The sequence below is a fragment of the Staurois parvus genome, unplaced genomic scaffold (genome assembly GCF_062004578.1).
Source record: "Staurois parvus isolate SC_StPar_1 unplaced genomic scaffold, SC_StPar_1.0 ptg000155l, whole genome shotgun sequence".
NCBI lineage: Eukaryota > Metazoa > Chordata > Amphibia > Anura > Ranidae > Staurois > Staurois parvus.
Window position 1 is genome coordinate 29,542,168 of NW_028317951.1, and position 22,180 is coordinate 29,564,347.

The 22,180-nt window shown below is 42.3% G+C and overlaps 1 protein-coding gene across 1 annotated transcript in view; it reads left to right on the forward strand.

Annotated features, from left to right (window-relative positions):
* The window catches only part of SENP5 (SUMO specific peptidase 5), a 47,349-nt gene extending 26,427 nt beyond the window's left edge, over positions 1–20,922 (forward strand). Inside the window, exons 9-10 of the mRNA XM_089675599.1 lie at positions 8,327–8,377; positions 20,189–20,922. Of these exons, the coding sequence (XP_089531725.1) occupies positions 8,327–8,377; positions 20,189–20,299 (162 nt within the window). The 3' untranslated portion in view covers positions 20,300–20,922. The remainder of the gene's footprint in view (positions 1–8,326; positions 8,378–20,188) is intronic.
* The last annotated feature ends 1,258 nt before the right edge of the window (positions 20,923–22,180 follow it).

Genomic DNA, 22,180 nt, shown 5'->3' on the forward strand with positions numbered 1-22,180 from the left:
TCTTCATCAGACTGGCCAGATGTCATTCTCCGCTAGTTGTAGCTGACTTTCTTGGGACGTTGCTATGCCAGGTTTACGTATCAGAGGCAGCAGGGAACAAGGAGGCAAGAAAGCAGATGCTTTGACTCTGTTTAAACTGACTGGGTGGATCTCTAGTCGCTCACGTCCAGGTACTAAGCTAACCAAATAGCTGTTTGTTTAAAGGGTACCTCTGCTTCTGAAGCAGCTGGTCAAGGAGTCATTAGACTGGCCAGATGTCTACCTGCTTGCAGAGAGGGCAATATCCTCTTTGTTAAAGCCCACCTTCACAGGCAGTTGGCCAACGAATCTTAATCAGACTAACCAGTTGTGCCATTCTGCCAGTGGATCGAGCAATATAGCAATATCTTTTGCAGAGGCCTCGGAACAGCAAAATAGATTCTGAAAGCAAGGCAGTTTAAACTACCGTTAGGTAGTGTTTTGTGGCCTGCGTTCGAGCTCACTTCAGTAGCCTAGGCTATTTTAGACAAGATGAAGGCAAAACATGGCTAGTAATGAAGTCTGTGTGGTGTTTGATCCCTGAGTGAAATTTAAAGTGGCCAGTGATGCAGTACAGCCACTATTGATGCAATATGCTGTTCCTCTAGTAATCTGTTGTGGTCAGTCAACCCCTATGGATTAATTTGCAGACAGTATATACCTCTGCTAAATTGACTTGACTGCAGTTTAAGTTGGATTCAGTGATATCTAGAATGGAGATAAATCCCTTATGTTAAGTGACCAATGCCCAGAGGGGGTAGGCAAAAGACGAAGAAAATAAGATTTGGTGACAGGGTAGACCTGAGAAGAGCTATAGAAGAGAATGAAAGAACCCATAATAGTCTTTCTTTGCCTAAATCTAAGTCTTCTCGTCCCCTAGGAGCAGCAAAGTTCTTCTTCACCCAAACTTGCCCAGGTGTTGGATTGAAGGAATTTCTGCACATTTCGGCAGAATAGGTTCAGGATCTGTGGCACCTGTGCAATAAGGAAGCCACATGAATTTTCTTTCCTCTCCTCCAACTCATTTTATTCCCAACATGGTTCTTTAGAGCAATCAAATCTTTAAGCAAATGTTACCAAATCTTGTTTCAACAGTGAGCCATCTATCCAGCGAAGATATCAAGGATTCTCCATTGTTCTTAGTCGAAAAGTAGTCTTAGGCATGAAGTAGAAGGAAGGATTAAGATCCAAAGCTTTATATGGAGTGGTTGCAGTCAATCAGTCAAGCCAGTGGACAATGCAGCTGTAGGTTGTCTCTTGATCTATCAGATGTGTGTGTATATATACACATTTATGTATACCCATGCTTCTGCGAGTATCACCGCTTAGCTGATCGAGAGTTTTAGTTCAAGTTCATTTGGCAAAATTTCTGATTCAGGCTCTGATCAGATTTGGACAGGTCATCAACTGGGGATGGCCAGCTAATCTCATTACAATAATTATGTTCCTGGCAGCAGTGCTGGACACTCAGGAGAATACTGTAGAGTTGACTTCAGAGAAGGTGACCATATTAGTATCTTGCTTGGAACAAGTCCTTGCTCTATCTCATCTGTTTACATGCCATGGTCTCAAAATGGTAGTAAAGTAGTCACAGGAAGGTTAAGAACTTATAATCCTGTTTTTTTTAAAGTAATGAAAGATTTGCTTTCTGCACCAGAAACAGTGACCCCCCCCCCCCACGAGACAAGTCCCTTTTGCTGGTGGCTGGAGCCAGTTAATCTTTTCAAATTTCTTCAGCTATCTGGCACACTAATCATCACAATCTATTCACTTTGTTGGGTATTCACCTCAATAACCTAGTCCAAGGCTAATGACATATGCCAATGGAGGACAAAGTGTCCAACATCAGAGCCGTAGGGACTCCCAGGCATGGAAGTTGTTTTGGCAACACACCCTAGGGAGCCTCCGTTATGCTCCAAACACAGCAAATTGTAATGTCCTATCCTCGCTGTCAAAAAGGAAGCAAAATTATTAAATTTATGTCTGAGGTATCTGCCGTTCAGATATGCCAGTCCTGGCTTCCTAGAACTTCCTGTCAGACACTGCAAGATACAAAGCCTTGGATGTCAAGGGTTGGTCTCTAAACCAACAAGATCTACAACAAATCGTTATCAGGATCTCTGCCTGACAGTAACCTCTATGGTCATGAAAGGCAGTTGAGAGATAGTTTGTCAGGTTTGTGATGTAAACAAAATGAGACAATTTCAGAACTTTTTCCACCTTTTAATGTAACATATAAACTGTACAACTCAATTGAAAACAAACTTAAATCTTTTTTGGGGGGGAGTAAATATGAAAAAAAAACGAATGTGGTTGCATAAGTATGCACACCCTCTAACTGGGGATGTAGTTGTGTTCAGAATTAAGCAATCACATTCAAAATCATGTTAAATAGGAGTCAATACACACCTGTCATCATTTAAAGTGCCTCTGATTAACCCTAAATAGAGTTCAGCTGTTCTAGTAGGTCTTTCTTGACATTTTCTTAGTTGCATCCTACAGCAAAAGCCATGGTCCGCAGAGAGCTCCCAAAGCATCGTGGGGATCTCATTGTTAAAATGTATCAGGAGAAGGGTACAAAAGAATTTCCAAGGCATTCGATATACCATGGAACACCGTGAAAACAGTCATCAAGTGGAGAAAATGTGGCGCAACAGTGACATTACCAAGAACTGGGCGTCCCTACAAAAGTGATGAAAAGACGAGAAGAAAACTGGTCTGGGAGGCTGCCAAGAGGCCTACAGCAACATTAAAGGAGCTGCAGGAATATCTGGCAAGCACTGGCTGTGTGGTACATGTGACAGCAATCTCCCGTATTCTTCATATGTCTGCGCTATGGTGTAGAATGGCAAGATGGAAGCCTTTTCTTACGAAGAAAAACATCCAACACTGGCTAAATGTTTCAAAAATACATCTGAAGTCTCCCAAAAGCATGTGGGAAAATGTGTTCTTGTCTGATGAAACCAAGGTTGAACCTTTTGTCCATAATTCCAAAAGATACGTTTGGCACAAAAACACTGCACATTACCAAAAGAACATCATACCCACAGTGAAGCATGGTGGTGGCAGCATCATGGTTTGGGGTTGTTTTCTTCAGCTGGAACTGGGGCCTTAGTCTAGGTAGAGGGAATTATGAACAGTTCCAAATACTAGTCAATATTGGCACAAAACCTTCAGGCTTCTGCTAGAAAGCTGAACATGAAGAGGGACTTCATCTTTTGGCATGACAATGATCCAAATCAACAAAGGAATGGCTTCACCAGAAGAAGATTAAAGTTTTGGAATGGCCCAGACCTGAATCCGATTGAAAATCTGTGGGGTGATCTGAAGAGGGCTGTGCACAGGAGATCTGACAGATTTGGAGTGTTTTTGCAAGGAAGAGTGGGCAAATCTTTCCAAGTCAAGATGTGCCATGCTCATAGACTCATACCCAAAAAGTCTGTGTGCTGTAAAAAAATCAAAAGGTGCTTCAAGAAAGTATTTAAGGGTGTGGACACTTATGCAACCATATTATTTTAGTTTATTTTTAATTCCCTCCACCTTAAATATTTATTTTTGTTCAACTGAGTTGTACAGTTTATAGGTTACATGAACCACTTCAAGTCTGAACACTTTTACCCCCTTCCTGTCCAGGCCATTTTTCAGCTTTCAGTGCTATCAAACTTTGAATGACAATTGTGCGGTCATGCAACACTGTAACCATATGAATTTTGTAGCATTTTTTTGAGACAGGTAAGACTTTTTTTTTGTGGTATTTATTCACCACTGTGATTTTTATTTTTTTTGCTATATAAATGAAAGTCCAAAAATTTTGAAAAGTGTTTTTCTTATAAAATTTAGTAAATAATCTTTCTTCATAAATCTTGGCCAAAATGTATTCGGTTATCTTTCTAGTAAAAAAAAAAAAAATAACCCAAATTATATTATGACCAAAAATAATAAAAAAAAAAAATGTACACTTTTTTCTTTTTATATATATATATATATATATTTTTTTTTTAAACGTATTGTCACCCTAGCAGTACAGTATCACCATGGTGACACTGTATTACTTGTAGGGTGTGATGAAGATTTTTTTTTTTTTTTTTTACTGATTGCTTTAACACCCATAAAGGCTGTAAAAGCAATAATTTTTTCTTCTCTCTGGCTGCATTCTTGCAGCCATTGAGAAATACTATGAGAGCTCTGATTGGTCACAGCTTGTCACATGGTACAAGGCTGTTGTGAATAGCCTTGTACTGTGTGACCTCTGTGATCATTCACAGATTTCACTAGTAGTAAGCAATGATGTCAGGAAGTGACATCTTGCTTGCTACTATTCATCTGATCACTGATTGGCCAATCAGTGATCACATGATCAGGACCTCACACAGAGGGTCCCGTACAGCGATCGGTGTTCTGCTGTGTCCTCTGGACACAGCGGGCACCGGATCGCGGTGCTGCTCGCTTCCAGGGAGCGCGCATAGCCTCAAAATGTGGGTGCCGTTTATGAACGGCAACCCGCTCCTGCACTGCTCCCATCCATGTACATGGGCCGGACAGGAAGTGGTTAAAGGTGGAAAAAGTTCTGAAATTATTTTTCTTTTTTTTTCTTTTTTTTTTTTTTTTTACATCACAGAAACCTGACATAGGGGTGTGTAGACGTTTTATATATACAATCTCCAGCAGACTCTGGTTTCCGGGCTCCTAATCGGTATCAACGGTCGTCCACCTGTGATGAGGGCAATAATTCCCTGGTGGCTTTTCAGGCCCTTGCTATGCTCACGTACAGTCTCTGGTCTGGGAACCTATTCTCCTCCAGCGATTCCAGACCTTACACAGCATGGCCAAGTGTATCATCCAAATTCAACCAAGTTATGATCTACCTACTGTGAAACTGTGGTGAAGGCTCACATGGGGGTCTCTCCTTCAGTGTTTAAAACCCTGTTAAAGCCAGGGCACCTTCTGCAAATTTCATGTATACTAGAACATGGAAAAACCTTTCAGAGTTTATTGAATGGAATCCTCAGTTTCCTGCTGTAAAAATTATGAGTTTTCGGCAAGTAAGCCTAGATATAGGATAAAGTGGTAGTCAAGTCTTGGTTGTGTCCTCACTTTCTGGGATCCAGTGACTGCTGCACATTTTGATAAACTAATTACGAAAGGCCTGTACAGTTCGTTCTTTCTCGTTGGGACTTGCAGTGCAGAAAGTGCTGGATATGTTGTGTGTCTCTCTCCATTCTTCTGAATAAGATTTCCTCAATATTGCCAATAACACCGATGCAGTATTTCTTAAGGCTGTCATGTCTGAAAATGGTAGCAGTAAGTGATGCTTGTATATCTGAGATCCTTCTTCCAAACACTGTAGCTCTAATCTCTTTTAGCACCATACAAAGTTCTGCAAATCTTTGCATCCAAGTCAGGACCTCATCCTTCCAGCATGTCCAAACTAAAATGTCTGAGTCACCACAGGTATTGTACAGTGCCTTGAAAAAGTATTCATACCCCTTGAAATTTTTCACATTTTGTCATGTTGCAACCAAAAACGTAAATGTATTTTATGTGATAGACCAACACAAAGTTCACATATTTGTAAAAAATTTTTAAAACCATTTATCATTATTCATCTACTTCACAATTATATGCCAAAGTGTGGCGTGCATTTGTATTCAGCCCCTCTGAGTCAATACTTTGTAGAACCACCCTTCATATATGTTCGCTGCAATTACAGCTGCAAGTCTTTTTGGGGATGGCTCTACCATCTTTGCACATCTAGAGTGAAATTTTTGCCCATAGTTAAAGCTTGGTTAGATTGGATGGAAAGCATCCGTGAACAGCAATTTTCAAGTCTTGCCACAGATTCTCAATTGGATTTAGGTCTGGACTTGGCCTCGGTCATTCTAGCACATAAATATGCTTTGATCTAAACCATTCCATTGTAGCTCTGGCTGTATGTTTAGGGTCATTTTCTTGCTGGAAGGTAAACCTCCGTCCCAATCTCAAGTCTTTTGCCCCCCCTAACAGATTTTCTGCTAAGATTGCTCTGTATTTGACTCCATCCAGCTTCCTATTAACTCTGACCAACTTCCCTGTTCCTGCTGAAGAAAAGCATCCCCACAACATGATGCTGCCACCACCATGTTTCACGGTGGGGATGGTGTGTTCATGGTGATGTGCAGTGATAGTTTTCTTCCACACATAGCATTTTGCCTTTAAGGCCAAAAAGTTAAATTTTGGTCTCTGACCAGAGCACCTTCATCCACATGATTGCTGTGTCCCCCACATGGCTTCTCGCAAACTGGACGACTTATGGCTTTCTTCTTGCCACTCTTCCATAAAGGCCAGATTTGTGGAGTGCACGACTAACATTTGTCCTGTGGACAGATTCTCCCTACTGAGCTGTGGATTTCTGCAGCTCCTCTAAAGTTACCATGGGCCTCTTGGCTGCTTCTCTGATTAATGCTCTCCTTGCCTGGCCTGTGAGTTCAGGTGGACAGCCATGTCTTGGTAGGTTTTCAGTTGTGCCATACTCTTTCCATTTTTGGGTGATGGATTGAACAGTGCTCCGTGAGATGTTCAAAGCTTGGCATTTTTTTTCTCTTGCCTAACCCTGCTTTAAACTTCTCCACGTTATCCCTGACCTGTCTGGTGTGTCCCATGGCCTTCATGATGCTATTTGTTCACTAATGTTCTCTAACAAACCTCTGAGGGCTTCACAGAACAGCTGTATGTATACTGAGATTAAATTACACGCAGGTGGACTCTATTTACTAATTTAGGTGACTTTTGAAGGCAATTGGTTCCACTAGATTTTTGGGGTATCAGAGTAAAGGTGGATGAATACAAATGCACACCACTTTTCATATATTGATTTGTAAAAGAAAAACTTTTGAAAACCATTTATCATTTTCTTTCCACTTCATAATTATTTTCCACTTTGTGTTGGTCTATCACACAAAATCTCAAAATACATTTACGTTTTTGGTTGTAACATGACAAAATGTGGAAAAATTCAAGGGATATGAATACTTTTTCAAGGCATTGTAAGTGGACTCTATGTTTAAGAATTACATGGAAGTGACCCTTGTTTCAGAAGGTCAGACAATGGACTTTTCAGGCTCAGAAGAGAGCTTTCACTGTCCCCTAGGACAATTGCACTGTCGCTGGTCAAGATAGTCTGGGCTTTTATGGCAAAGATGGATCCATCAATTGAGTGCAGAGCCCATTTTACCAGACGGCATGCTTGCTCATGGGCAGAATCCAGAGGTCCAGAATTATTCTGCTGGACAGAAACCAGGTTCATGTATGGCACATTTCTAGCCTATTACAAATCATTTCTAGCCCAATAAAAAGTTGATTAAGCAACACTGACAACGGGGGCTTCATTGGCTTCAGTTCTAGATGAATTTAATGATAGGATGATTAAAATGCTTCACCTTCTTTCACCCTTGTTTGTGATTTTGGCGTGCTACATCGCACACGTGTATGCTGTCATGCTTGTGTGAGGAAAACGGTAAGTTGTATACTTACCTGACTGTAATTTTTCTGTCCTGACGCATAAGCATGTCGGCATACAAGTCCCTCCCTAGGTCTTCGCATTTAGTATAGTTACAAGAATGTCTCCTTGTGGGAGGTGACTTATTTAAAAAGCATATCCAGTCCTGGGATTGTGCGGGAGGGGGGCATACCTGTATGCTGTCATGCTTATGCATCAGAAAAGGAAAATTACTGCCAGATAAGTATACAGTTTTCCTTTTCCAGACAGTTCCCAGTACCCATCAATCAGTTGGATTGCTTTTGGACATGCTTGACTGTTCCTGAATTCCTGTGTTCTTCAATTGTGTTTAAAGAAAATAAGATTTCTGTACTTACCGTAAAATCGTTTTCTTACGGTCCATTGAGGTTCATTGGTTCCCCCCCACTAAAGCATACTGTGTAGAGAATGTGGTATACGTGTACTGGCTTAAGTTTTTCTGTTTGCCGGTGTCCCAACATCTTATGGGCAGTAGCATAACCCCACTTAAGTTCTGTGTGCCTCCAGTGACTTGAAGACAAGATTTTAGTGTGTGTATGTATATATATATTTTTTTTTTCCCGTTTCTCTATTGTTGTTCTTAGCTAGGGACTGTGGCTAAATAATTCAGTTTGTGTTTATTTTTTTTTTATTAAAAATATTAAATTAATTTTAATCTAAAATATATATTTTAGGAAAATGTAGCTATATTTTAGTCGTTTTTACCTGCTATACAAAAGGTTTGATTCCTGGAGCTACTGATTGCATATGTTTAATGTGTGAGGTTTTAATTTTTTTTTTTTTCTTCATTAACAGTGCATTCCACAACAAAAGAATGACAGTGACTGTGGAGTTTTTGTCCTTCAGGTGAGCTCTGTGGAAAACATGATTAATGACTTGCTTTGAACTATGTTATGTGCTTTAAAGCTGAACTCCAGGCAAATGGATGACTACACAAATTAAATATATATGAGAACCTTTCTAATCTGCCAAAGGATTTGTTATTCTGTCCTCCCAGTACTGAGATTGTGCTTAGCTATCACACTGCAAAGCCCTGTCTGGCATAGGAGCTGATATTTCTCTGTGGCAGTTCAGTAACACAGGTGTTGGCCCTTCCCTAGCATGTGACTGAACAGTAAAATGAGAAGTAACAGACTGCAGAGAGCTCATCTCTTGTCACTCTGCTTTCTCCTACTTATCCTACTGATTGACTGCTTGAGCTGCTTGTCCCTTTCCCATTCTGAGCTCTGTTACAAAGGGACCACCAGAGTTTCAGACCAAACCAAATTAGGATTCTTACCTTCTTAAATTTAAAAATACATTTAAAGGTGTGGTAATGAACATAATGTGTGTATTTTATATCTGCCTGGAGTTTAGCTTTAAAGCATGGCTGACATTTTACTTTATATGCATGTAGTGGTAAAAGATTTAGGCCTAATTAGGTGAAATGTGTTTTTATTTCTGTGCATGCATATACAGTATATGTATACCTTGTGTATGCTGTGTTTTGAGGCTTGATATTAGGAGTTCTTTATCATACACCACGGTACCCTGTAGAGCAGCTTTTAGTAATCCTTTCGAACAGGGATATGCATCATGTACAGATGGATAAACAACGGCAAAGTGACAGGAAGTCCCCTCCTAGGTATCAGTTTGTCAGTGTGTGAAGGTGATGGTCACTGTTGTGCATTCTCTCTGATTGTACCAGATTCTCATTGGTTTCAATAGAGGTCAGACGACTGGTTCTATTTGAATCCATTCCTACAGCTATAGTGGCAAAAATAAAGTATGTGATCCCATTGGAATGAAGTGACTTGCCATAAAATGGTATCTGATCCTCATCCAAGTCACAATAGACAAACCTAACCTGATAATACAAACCATTCTAATTTATCTTGTCTTTATTGAACAGACTTATTAAATATTCACAGTGCTGGAGGAAAAAGTGAACCCATAGACTAATTACATCAACAAAATTGGAGACCATAGTTTGCACACCTGGAGTTCAATTAATGACATGAGTTTGGAGGTGTGGTTTAGAGCTACATTATTAAGACACGCAAACATTTCAAGAATGCTGTTCATAAACATCAGCTGATGTGAGCCATGTGACGGGCATGGCGTCAGATTCCCAGCCCTTCTCACCAACTTGTGACCGAAGGACTAGCCAATCTAAAACCGAGCTGTCACGTGCGTAACAATGCCACGCTCAGCTGCACCCTGCTCAAAGATTTTCCAGCTCACTGGACCACAATCTATGTGCCGCAGCCTGAGAGCGATTGTTACTGGGTCAGGTTAATTACGCAATTAACCCTTCACACTGCCACCACCGCCTTTTTGTACGGAGGAGGAAACTCGCCAATCTTAGCAGTAACACTATGATGTTTGAATAAGCGTCTGTATACACACTGTCACCGTAGAAAGATATACGCAGAAGTTTAAACCACACAGTAGCGCTCTTCAGAGACAGGGATTCTTAGTTTGCATTAAAGAGCTTAAACCGTTCAACACTTTTCAGAAAATAGGATTTATTACTAAAAAGGTCAAAATGGTGCAATAAAAATAGTTACAGAAAAAGAGGTTGTGTGTGTGTGTGTGTGTGTATGTATGTGTATATGTATGTGTATATATGTGTGTGTGTATATATGTGTGTATATATGTGTGTATATATGTGTGTATATATGTGTGTATATATGTGTGTATATATGTATGTGTGTATATATGTATGTGTGTATATATGTATGTGTGTATATGTGTATATGTGTATATATATATGTGTGTGTATATATATATATGTGTGTGTATATATATATATGTGTGTGTATATATATGTGTGTATATATATATATATATATGTGTGTATATATATATATATATATGTGTGTATATATATATATATATATGTGTGTGTATATATATATATATATATGTGTGTGTGTGTATATATATATATATATATATATATATGTGTGTGTATATATATATATATATATATATATATATATGTGTGTATATATATGTGTATATGTATATTTTGTGTGTGTATATATATACACACACACACACACACACACACACACACACACACACACACACACACACACATATAACACACCAGAGAGATAACAGAAGTTTAAAGAGGTAGAATACTTGCAGAAGTCTTGGTTTAAGCAGCATTCCAGTGTACGAACAAAAGGGTGCCTTTTCTCCCAAAGTTGGTTTCTGATGTTAAAAGGGTGATCTCTTCATATTATTTCTCTCAGGCCTGACAGCCTCTTTTCTAGTCCACCAGCAGGGGGTGTCTACTGAAGCCAAGGTCCAATCGCCTCATTTGGGGAGGGTTGTTTAGGCGGAGACCCTGGCTAGTATCAAAAATTCCTCCCAAGTTATACCATGGTCAATCACCTTCCATAGGTACATGTAGCATCCTATCCACTGGTAGGATAATATGCAGAATGATATTCTGAACGTCCAAACACCAAATATGACATATTTGCTTGGGATGGTTAAGGAGATATCGCTTTCTGCTCTCAGGTAGACGTAATCTAGGGATGTAAGGTATCAGGTGACTCGCATTAAACCGATCTGTATGAATATGTTTTGTTTCATTGTACGTTTTTCCTGCGGGAAATTATGAAAGTGTATGAAAAAGTGGTTTCAAATGGGATGTAAGGTTTTACTGCTATTCCGGAATGCTTTCAAGTCCCGTGACTGACGGGTTTATAGCTTTACGAGCAGCTCAGAGCAAGAGTCTGCCAGACACACTGGAATCGGCTAATTGGGTTTACAACCATGAAGTGTATCCAGCTGTGCCCGATGCACTCCTGAACTCAGCCACACCAGACCACATGCCATTCAACAGGAAGCGAGGGGGGGACTGATTTGGAGTGAGTATAACACAAGATGGAGGATCTTTAGCAACATGGATGTCCGCGTCCATATTTGTGCGCACGATTGCTACAAGCCATGCCTTGCAAAAAGAAGCTCTCTGAAGTCATACAATCAAGAGTAATTGACCTGCATAAGGCTAGAAAGGGATACAAAGCAATGTCAAAGTGTTTAGGTATCCATCAGTCGACAGTTAGACACACTCTATAAATGGAAAGATGACTCCCAAGGTGCAACACAGAGTCCTTAATGAGGTAAAGAAGAACCCATGAGTAACAGTTAAGGGCTTTAAGACCTCACTGGGACTGGCAAACATCCCTGTTCATGAGTCTACCATATGTAAGCTTTTAAACAGGCAGGGTGTCCATGACAGAACACAACAGAAGCAGAGACAGCTCCCTGTCAGTTTGCCAGTGTCCATTCACATGTACTTGATGCATAACGCAGTTCTTGTGACATAGAGGATCAAATCACATTTTCTTACGTTCATTGACGTACACAGCATCATCTTCTTTATCCATAACCAAACAGGGTTCTATAGCCCCACTTACAGGAGTAGGACACTAGGCCGGAAAAAACTTTGGCACATCCTATGGGTATAAAACCCCCTTTCTGCTAGAAGCCTCATGTAATTCTGCCTAATGTTTAGGAGTATGGATGTGTTTTTTTTATGCTGGGACTTGTGGTCCGATAGCTTTATTTTCTCTTTTTCTTCTGGTATTTTTCCTGTGGAAGATCTATCAACAGTCAGGCTGGGCGACGGGCTGGTTAATCTAGATCCAGTGGTCATCCTAGTCTAACCAGTGAATGCATGCAGACCGTTAGCTCAGCGTTTAGTCGACTGTGACAATGCCCCACCCTAGACCGGGGCGGCCAGTGAGTTAAAAGTCTCCTGGGGACATATATGACTGGGCGCCTATAGTCTGACAGCCCCCCTACTTCAGTGGAGAGGAGGATCTGTCACGGGAACCATACCCGCATGGTCCACCTGGAGTGGTAAGTAGAACTGCCCCCACCCCCCATCTCCGGACGCGGTGTGAGGCATGTGTACTGCCTGGCGTGGTGGGTACTGTCTGGGGTGGTCGGTCCTGTGGGGTGTCAAACCACCCCCCCCCCCTTTCCCCTCTCCCCCGATGTCGATTTCCTGGTCCAGTAGCGTTTTTAGCTTGCTGACTGCGGTGAGGGTGCGAGCTCTGACCAGTGGTCTTTTGGTCCCATCACCCCGGTGTCCTGTGCGGGTTACCTGTCTGGGCCCAGCTCCGGTGCCCCTGCATTCCCTGGGCTGGGGGGGGGGGGGGGGCTCATGCTGCTTCGGGAAGGTGTCCCCATTTGCTGCTGGGTCCCATGTGGCTAGTTTCATCCGGCTGCCATTTTCCCAGAGCCGTGGCCACCGATTTTCCTTCTCCCCCCCCCCCCCCCCCCGCTTTTGGGGACATTTTGCACTGGGCATGTTCAGTGGCCATTTTTCCTGAGACCAAATGCCTGTTTGACTTGGAACAGCTGCGGGGGGCATTCCTGAGCGGCTATTTTCTTGTAGTCCATGGCAGTGGCCTTCTCCTGGCTTCTGACGGTCAGAGGATGTGGCATGGTTTGAAGCAGTGGAGACATGTGGCTATCCCTGGTAGCACTTGATCTGTGGTGAGTCCTTCCTGGGGAGATCCTGTCTCCTTCTCTGCTGGGCAGCCAAGGGGTGGTCTTTTTTTTCCAGCCTTTGTGGAAAAACTCTACTTTTGAGGTGCCCCAAAGAGTAACACACAAGACACTAATATTAAAAGTATATAACACGGAGGATACCTCCCGAATAATCTTTGTTGCAAAACCTTAGATGTATTAAAAACAATACAGGAAAATAAATGGTGCTGCACTACTTATCCTAAAAGTGGGTAAACAATCCCCACAATCACTATTGAAACCAGGGCTCTGATGAAGTCATGTGACTCGTGATGTAACACGTAGGATGGAAGCATGGTGACGTCATTCCGGTACGGTTGGCAGCCACCATCTTGGTACTCCCAACTTCATATACCCTCTACTGTTTAATACAGTGATTGCCTTTTGGGTCTGCAGACCCGTTTTACACATGAGGAGATTTAAAGTTATACACCTTTTAAGGACATCATTATTACTGACTTCTGTGTATGCCATGGAGAGGAGCCTTCATTTGTCTTACCATTGAGATCCATCCAGTTTGGGATCATCTACCTTTTTGTTTATGCTTTGTGACTCCTTGCGGGTCGCAGTTGGAAGGTGAGCGTGCACGCTAGGCAGTGAAGGATTGCCTGTTTGTTTGGGGTCACTGAGTTTTCACAGCTTTGTGCTGAAAATATACACACCATTTGTTTTTTGGGACGATTTGTTTTTATGCCATAATTTTATCGCCATTGACATTATTTGCTTTCCATATATTTTAATGCATTTCATCCACTGAACACTTGATGTTCTTTTTGTATTCACTATTTGGTCACTATACATCTTTGTTGCCACTTGTGACACTTATTGTGAATTCACATTTGTTGGGATAATTTTCCTTTGCACAGAAGTCATATGGTTCTATGCGGATTGTTCACTTTTTTTGGTTTTATGTGATTGTTCACTCGCTTATTTATAAGTGGTGCAGCATTTTTTTACTATATATTTTTTTGCCTTCATGGGGATTGTTTACTCACTTTTAGGATAAGTAACGCAGCATCATTTTCTTTCCATACACTTTTTTTTCACGATTTGATTATAATTAGGTGTTAGCAGCCACTTGGGTTTGGTTTAGTATATCTGGTAGCGCAGGAGGCTTCTCTTTTTTTGTTGTAATATAGGTAAATACCCATGACACGCACAACAGTTGCTAACATACAGGAGACTGGTCCTACGTATATAATTCCTGGAGCATGCGCTCTGCACATATTCAATTCAAAATTGGATAATTGATCCTGAACATGTTTTGCAGTAAATTGTTCCTGCTTCTTCAGGAGGATTTAGAGCTGCTTAACTGCAAATGAAACCTACAAAAAACATATACATCAACACTCATACATGAGATATGGCGTATACAATGCATTTAAAACCATGTTTGCTCTGTAATCGAACCTGATACATACAAACTGTATGAAGATGGCATTCGCTCCAGAACTTCCAAAAAGAACAAATCCGACAGGGTGGGAAAGGCCCAGAAGGTAATTCCTGAGTGCATAAAATGGGTATCCCCCATGTACAGGTGTGTGTGTGTGTGGGGGGGGGGGAAATACATATCAAACCATGGTTAAATCATCTTCATACAGTTTGTATGTATCAGGTTTGATTACAGATCAAACATGGTTATGAATACATTGTATACGCCATATCTCATGTATTTAAATGTTGCGGTATGTTTTTTGTATTTTTCATTTTCAGTTAGCTCTAAATCCTCCTGAAGAAGCAGGCACACGTTCCTGTGAAACATGTTAAGAAACTGTTATCCAATTTTGAATTGAATATGTTTAGAGTGCATGCTCCAGGAATTGTATATGTAGGACCAGACTATTGTATATTAGCAACTGTCCATATGTAGAGTTTTTCCACAAATTTTGCCCAAACTTCGGATGTGGGGCCCCACTCATTATTCCAGGATCAGAACCATCATTTCATTTTGTTTTTTTCCATCCTAGTACCCTGGGTGTCCCTAGTTGCTACAGGGCCTGTCACTCTGGTCCCTATGGAGTCTCAAGAGCATGTTACCCCCTCCTGGAGGTGGCGTGTTCTTCCATTCCTGTAGACGCGCTGTCGGCTGTCCTAGAGTCGTTCATCATCTGCATGGAGGTGGCGTTCAGACTGTGGGCTAGTAGGAAGCACCCCTGCCATCACCCTCATCCTCAGACTGCTCTGAGCCTGAGTCAGGCTCTGCTGCCACCGGTCCCACGTTCTCTGTGGACCCATACGACGCTTCCCTTCTGCCTCCGTCGTTCCACAGGAATAGGCTTTAGTTACTGCTCTCATTGATTCTGTGCGGGAGACACTGAAGATTGGGGATCCTGTGGGAGCATTTGATACCTGTTCCTTTTTGGTACGCACAAACCAGCGGGGGCTGCTATGGTCTTCCCTTACACCCCCCCATATTTTGACAAATTTGTTTATAAAGACTCTGATCGCCTGAAGCGTCCATTTGTTCTCCCTAAGCGTTTCACAGTACGCTACCAGTTTGAGGAGACCCTCCTGAACAAATGGACCTCTCCTCCTTTTCTGGACCTATATCCCAGCTGGACAAGGTTACCGTAATCCCAGTGGAAGAATCTCCCTCCTTTTTGGGACCCTACAGATCACAGATTGCAGGGTGGAGGCGGTGGCTCGTTCAATGTTCACCATTGCTGAGTCTGCACTCCGACCTGTGCTGACCACGGCTCTGGTTTCCCAGTCCCTGACAGAATGGGCCAAGGTTTTTACGGCAAGCCTTGACTTCTAGCTAGATGTCTCAAGCATATGTGTAACTGACGGACCAGTTGGTCAAGGGGCTAAAGTAGGTTTGTAACGCGTCTCTTGACGCTGCCCCACTCCTCTCCAAACTTTGTTTCGGTAGTAGTGCCGCGGTGAGTCCTGTGTTGCAAGTGTTGGTCGGCTGACCAGACCTCCAAAAAGGCTTTGGTGGATTTTACCTTCCTTTGAGACCAGCTGTTTGGGGCTACACTGGACGACATTATCAAGAGCCTATGGGTGGCAAGAGTACCTCTCTACCACAGTCCAAGAAGGGAAAAGAACCGCGTAGGATGACTGGGCCGACTGTCACAGCACATGAGTGGGGGGTCGCTTATGCTGGTTTCTGGGCTTGTGGACTTGCATTCCTGACAAACGGGTCTGTGAAATCATTGGCTACAAAATAGAATTTCACTGCTTTCCATCGGACAGATTTTTTTTCCCCTCCAGTCTGCGGCTTTAACCAGCCCCTTACGGGGCTGTGCAGGAACTACTTCTTTTGGGGGTTGATTATCCCGGTGCCCGAATCGGAGCAGTTCAGGGGATTTTACTCGAATCTGTTCAGTTCCCAAGACAGACGGGGTTTGCCCTATACTGGAGCTCAAGGCCCTGAATACCTTTTTGTGTGAGTTCACAAGTTCAAAATGGAATCCATTCGCTCGGTGATGGTCTTCCTTTACCAAGGGGACTTTCTGCTGTCTATAAACATCAAGGACTCTTACCTGTTTATTCCAATTTACGCGGGACATCAGCATTTCCTGCGCTTTGCTTTGCTATCAGGTCCACACATTACCAATTTGTTGCACTGCCTTTTGGTCTGGCCTCTGTTCCCTGGTGTTTACCAAGGTCATGGCCTTGCTGATCCTGGCCTAGCTGAGATGAGGGATCACTGATTGATTACCTGGATGATTTGCTCCCATGGGCGGAGACCCATTCATCCCTGTTGGACAGTGTGGGGATCACCATATGTTCTCTACGGGACTTTGGGTATATCCTGAACCTCGGAAAGTCTGTGTTGACCCCATCCAAACCCTTGGAGTATCTGGGGATGATTCTGTTAGGAGCAGGCTAAGGTGTTCCTCCCATCAGACAAACTACAGAAACTCTGGTCAGCGGTCCAACAGCTTTTGGCCTCCAAGAGAGACTCCCTTTATTTTTTCATGTGGGTCCATAACCTGATGGTGGCTTCCTTCAAAGCAGTTCTGTATGCACAGTTCCATACGAGAACTCTGCAGAAGGAAATCCTATCCAAATGGAACAGGTCTTCCTAGGCCCTGGACATTCAAATTTACCTGGGACGGTCAGCAAGAACCTCTCTCCTCTGGTGGCTGCAGTCTTCGGTTTTTCGGAACAGAAGGTCCTTCCTTCTTCTTCGATGGACTGTGGTCACGACGGATGCCAGCCCGTCTGGGGAGGAGTCCTGGGATCTCAATCTGTTCAGGGTCGCTGGACTTCGGTGGAAGCTTGACTGCCCATTAATGTCCTGGAGCTTCAGGTGATCAGATTGTCACTGGCACATTGGACAGATCGCTTATGCGGTCTGCTGATCTGGTTCCGCGGTGGCGTACATGAAACATTGGGGGGGGCATGAAGTACAGCATCAGCGCTGGAGGCATCTCTCATCCTGAGACTGGGCAGAAAGGTCCATTTCGGCTCTGTCTGCCATACATTTTCTGGGGGTCAAAAACTGGCAAGCAGATTATCTCAGCCATCAGACGTTGGATTGGATGAGTGGTCCTTGCACCTGGAGGAGTTCAATCAGCTCTGCCTTTACTGGGGGATGCCAGACTTGGATCTTCTGATGTCCTGCCTCAACTGGAAGGTTCCATGGTTCATAGCGAAATCGTTAGCTCCTCTGGCGGATGCGACAGATGTGCTGCTGGCACAGTGAGATCAGCACAATATCATATATGCCTCTCCGCCCCTCAGGCTGATTCCTCACCTACTACACAGGATAGAGGCTGAAGGGATCCTGGTCATCTTGGTGACTCTGGACTGACCTTGCCATCCCTGTTACTCCGAAATGGTGCGGTTGGTGGCAGATGCTCTCTGGCAGCTGCCTCTTTCGAGTGGACCTTCTATCTCAAGGGCCAGTGTTCCACCCTGCTGTTGCTGACTTTGATGGCATGGCTATTGAAAGCCAGGTTCTGAAGTGTAGTGTCAGATTTCCAGTAGTGTCAGATTTCCACTTAAATGACATTGTCCTTCCTTCTTCTGTGTCCTCGGGTGACGCACCCTAAGGAGGTGGCTCTACATTCCCTGGATGTGGTACCTTTATGTGATGGCTGCCTTTTCGAAGGTCCAATTCTTTGTGCTCACAGACAGTGGTAGAAGAGGCTGCCAGGTCTTTCTTTAAACTATTTCTCCTTGGATTCGGCAGACTATTGCGCAGGCGTATGCCATTAGGGGGAGGGAGTCTCTGTTCCCTGTCACGGCGCACTCCACCAGGGCAGTTAGCGCCTCCGGGATGTTCCGACATCAGGTGTTTGTTTCTCCAGTTTGCAAACCGGCGACCTGGTTGTCTGTGCACATGTTTACTAAGTTCTATAAACTTGATGTGTTGGCATCTTCTGATGCTAGTTTTGGCCACAAAGTTTTGCAGGTGGCCATTTAGGATTCCTTGGCACCCCTTTGGGTGTTTCGGAGTGTTGGCATGTTGCCCTGGGTTTTGCTCCATTAGTTGGTTTGCCCTCCCCTTATTGTGGCACTGCTTGGGGACATCCCTGTTTGGTTATGGATAAAGAAGATGCTGTGTCCGTCAATGAATGTAAGCGGAAATGGGATTTTGTTACCATAAAATCCCTTTCTCGGAATTCATTGATGGAAACAGCACTCACCCCTCTATGGAGTTTTCTTCCTGACACTGCTTGTGACTGACTGGAGGCCTATAACAGAGGGGGTTTTATGCCCAGAGATGACTGCCCTTAGGTGGTTCCAATTTTTTTTTTCTTTTTTTGCTGCCTAGTGTCCTACTCTTGTAGGTGGGGCTATAACACCCTGTTTGGTTGAAGAAGATGATGCTGTGTATGTCAATGGACTCGGGGTATTTTGGGTCCGTAACAAAAATCCAGTTTTTTGGCAAGTTACTGCACAAAATCTGTTAATGCCAAGGGGTTCACATACAACATATTTTCTTGACACTATAATGAAGAATGGTACCCGGACCCCATACCGGACAAAGGGTGTGTGTAATGCAGGGACAGCCTGTAATGTTCCTGGTTGACACTGGACGCTGCATGCAGAGTACAGTGATATATTGCAAAGGTTTTTTCTGGTAGGGTGCTATACAGGTCCAGGACGGTGAACCCCAGCATGGGGAAATTGAGTCCCTGTAGACCCTCTGGGCGTAACCTCTCATAATGGGTGAAGATTGGACCCCTCCTTGGAGGGAAATTGGGTGGGTGTATGCAGGCAGTGCCCTGGTAGATCTGCTGATACCCCTGGATAACTCTCCTGCATTGGTCAACGCAACTGCAAAGTTCCCCCTGTAAGAGTTCAGTCCAACAACGCTCAACTGTGGCTTACATAAGTCATCAAAGGACCACAAGAAGTTGAGCAGCCCAGGAAGAAGTGGACTTTATCCTGTCTTGGGCAGAGCTACGTTTCCACTTTAACATTCTGGGAGTGGAAAATTGTCAGGTGAGCTTTCTTAGACCACAAGTATTGTCTCTGAGGAGTGGGCTCTTCACCCAGAGGTTTTCAAGAGAACCATCGGCAGTGGGATACACGGGATGTGAACCTATTCAAGACCTTCCTTTTGGCTCTATTTACGTGGAAGGTTTTTTCGGGTTGCCATTACTTTGGCTTATGGGGTTTCGCAACTGGTGGCCCTTTTTTGTAAGGAGCAATTTCTCATGTTCAAAGCACATAGGTAAAGCATGTTTCACGGAGCCATTTTTCCCATGTTCTGTGCTTTGGGACATCCCAGTTGGTAAGGATTACTAAAGCTTCTCTGTGTCCCCTGATGTACTCAAAGAAAAGGATTTTACAGAAAAATCCAATTTTTTATATTTTTTAAGTGCCAACATAATTTTGGATGTAAATATTATAAAAGAGCTAATTTTGAAAAGTATACAATGACTGGTAGGTGGCATTTGACGCGATAACCCTAAAATTCAGATGTCTATCCTACAAAAACAAAACAAAATTTTCTGTGATATGACAGTGATCTAATGATCATGGAGCAGCAATGGCTTTTAGGGAAGCCCCGGCTAGGAAAGATGCCCCTATTTTACTTATGGTTAGTTTTAAACTAATGCAGCACACACATTAAAATGGATCTGATCAAGAAATTATGTATGCTAGAGGTTTTCCAGTTTTTACCTTTTTTTTTTTTTTTCCTCTCCATTACAGTATTGCAAGTGCCTCGCTCTAGAACAGCCTTTCCAGTTCTCCCAAGAAGACATGCCTCGTGTACGGAAGCGGATATACAAAGAACTTTGTGAATGCAGACTTATGGATTAAACATCAAAGCTGCTCTTTCTTGACCTTTTGGAAAAGTTCAAGCTCTACTTGAATTACTGAATACTTCCACAACTTTAAAACATGATTTTAGAAGGGTGGTTAACCCTCCATCGTTACCTCAGATGTTTAATTTTCTTGGGACATTAAAGTGGTCAGCATCAGATAGCTGACGCTGAAATATTTGTGGCTTCAGTTTGTTTTGTGTATTTAATATTTATTATGTAAGCATGCAAATATGCAGACGCATGCAGCAGTAAAACAGAACTGTAGATTCAATGCACCTTTTGACTTGTAGATAAGTTACAAAGAAAGTTTTAATTTTAATGAAATGTATAAAACTAGCAGGTACATTTTCCTGTAAACTCAAAATCTGTATTTACTTGTAAATGTTATTCCTGTGGAAAAAAAATATCATGCATTACATATATTTTGACCAGACCTGTTATATTTACATTTTGTTCCATCTTTTATAGGTATTTGCAACACTTGTTTGCAAACGTTGTATTTTAAGAGATTTTCTTCTGCCTTATCCATAGTGCTCTTTCAGTTTATTTTTGTGTGACTAAATCTATGTAATCTAATTTTTTTTTTTATTATTTCATAAAAGTTAATACAGATTAAAACAGGATCTGCAGGAAGTTATTTTCAAACCGTTTTGTTTAGATCAGCATGTTATATATATTGTGTAATACATGAACATTTTGTTTGGATATATCAACTTTAAAGTGGTAGTAAACTCTTCTTTAACCACTTGCCCTCCAGAGCATTTACCCCACTTCCTGACCAGGCCATTTTTTGTGATATGGCGCTGTTACTTTAACTGACAATTGCACGGTCATGCAACACTGTACATAAATTAAATTTATGTCCTTCCCCCACAAATAGCTTTATTTCAGTGGTATTTGATCACCTATTCTGTTTTTATTTTTTGCGCTATAAACAAAAAGACTAATGATTTTCAGGGGAAAAAAAAAACATTTTTGACTTTTTGCTTTAAAACCTATCCAGTAAAAAAAAAAAAAAAAAAAAAAAAAATCAAATTTCTTCATAAATTTAGGCCAAAATGTATTCTGCTACAAAAAAAAAAAATATCCCAATACATGTAAATTAATTGATTTACACGAAAGTTATAGCGTCTGTAAATGGCAGTGTATATATACTGGAATTTTTTTTTAAATTTATTTTTAATATACTAGTAATGGTGGCTATCAGTGCCTTATACCTGAACTGCGGCGGGCATTCTGACACTGAGTGGGAACTAACTGCAACTGATATCAGAATGACACTAATACAGTGATCTGTGCTAATAAAAAGCACTGACACTACTACTGACACTGGGCAGGAAGGGGCTAACCTCTGGGGCGATCAAAGGGTTAACAGCGTACTGTTTTAATGTGCTGTGTATGTTTTACTAGGGAGGCATGCTGCTGTGTATTTCTCTGCTGTGCAGAGAAATACACAGCAGCATGTCCTTGATGGCAGGAGAGAGACCTGTGTTTATGCGTGCCTCCTACCCGGAAATGCAAATCACGCATATATACATGATTTTGCACCGTCCTGTAGCAGTAGTTTTACTATAGGGCGCCGGGCAAGTGGTTCATTTTTACCTACAGGTAAGCTTATAATAAAGCTTACCTGTAGGTAAAATAATGTCTCCTAAACGTAAACTGTTTAGAAGATGTTAGCCCGTTTTGCTATTCAGCGCATGCGCTCTGAAGGAATTGCATACCTGTGCCAATGCCTGGGACTCCCACGCACGGGAGTGACAACATTGCGGCTCTGTCAGTCAGCAGGCCAGAGCTCGTAAACCTGGAAGGAAGACCGGGTAAATGTGGAAGCCCTGGGGAGCTGTGACAGCACTCCACTGGAGGGCTTCATAAT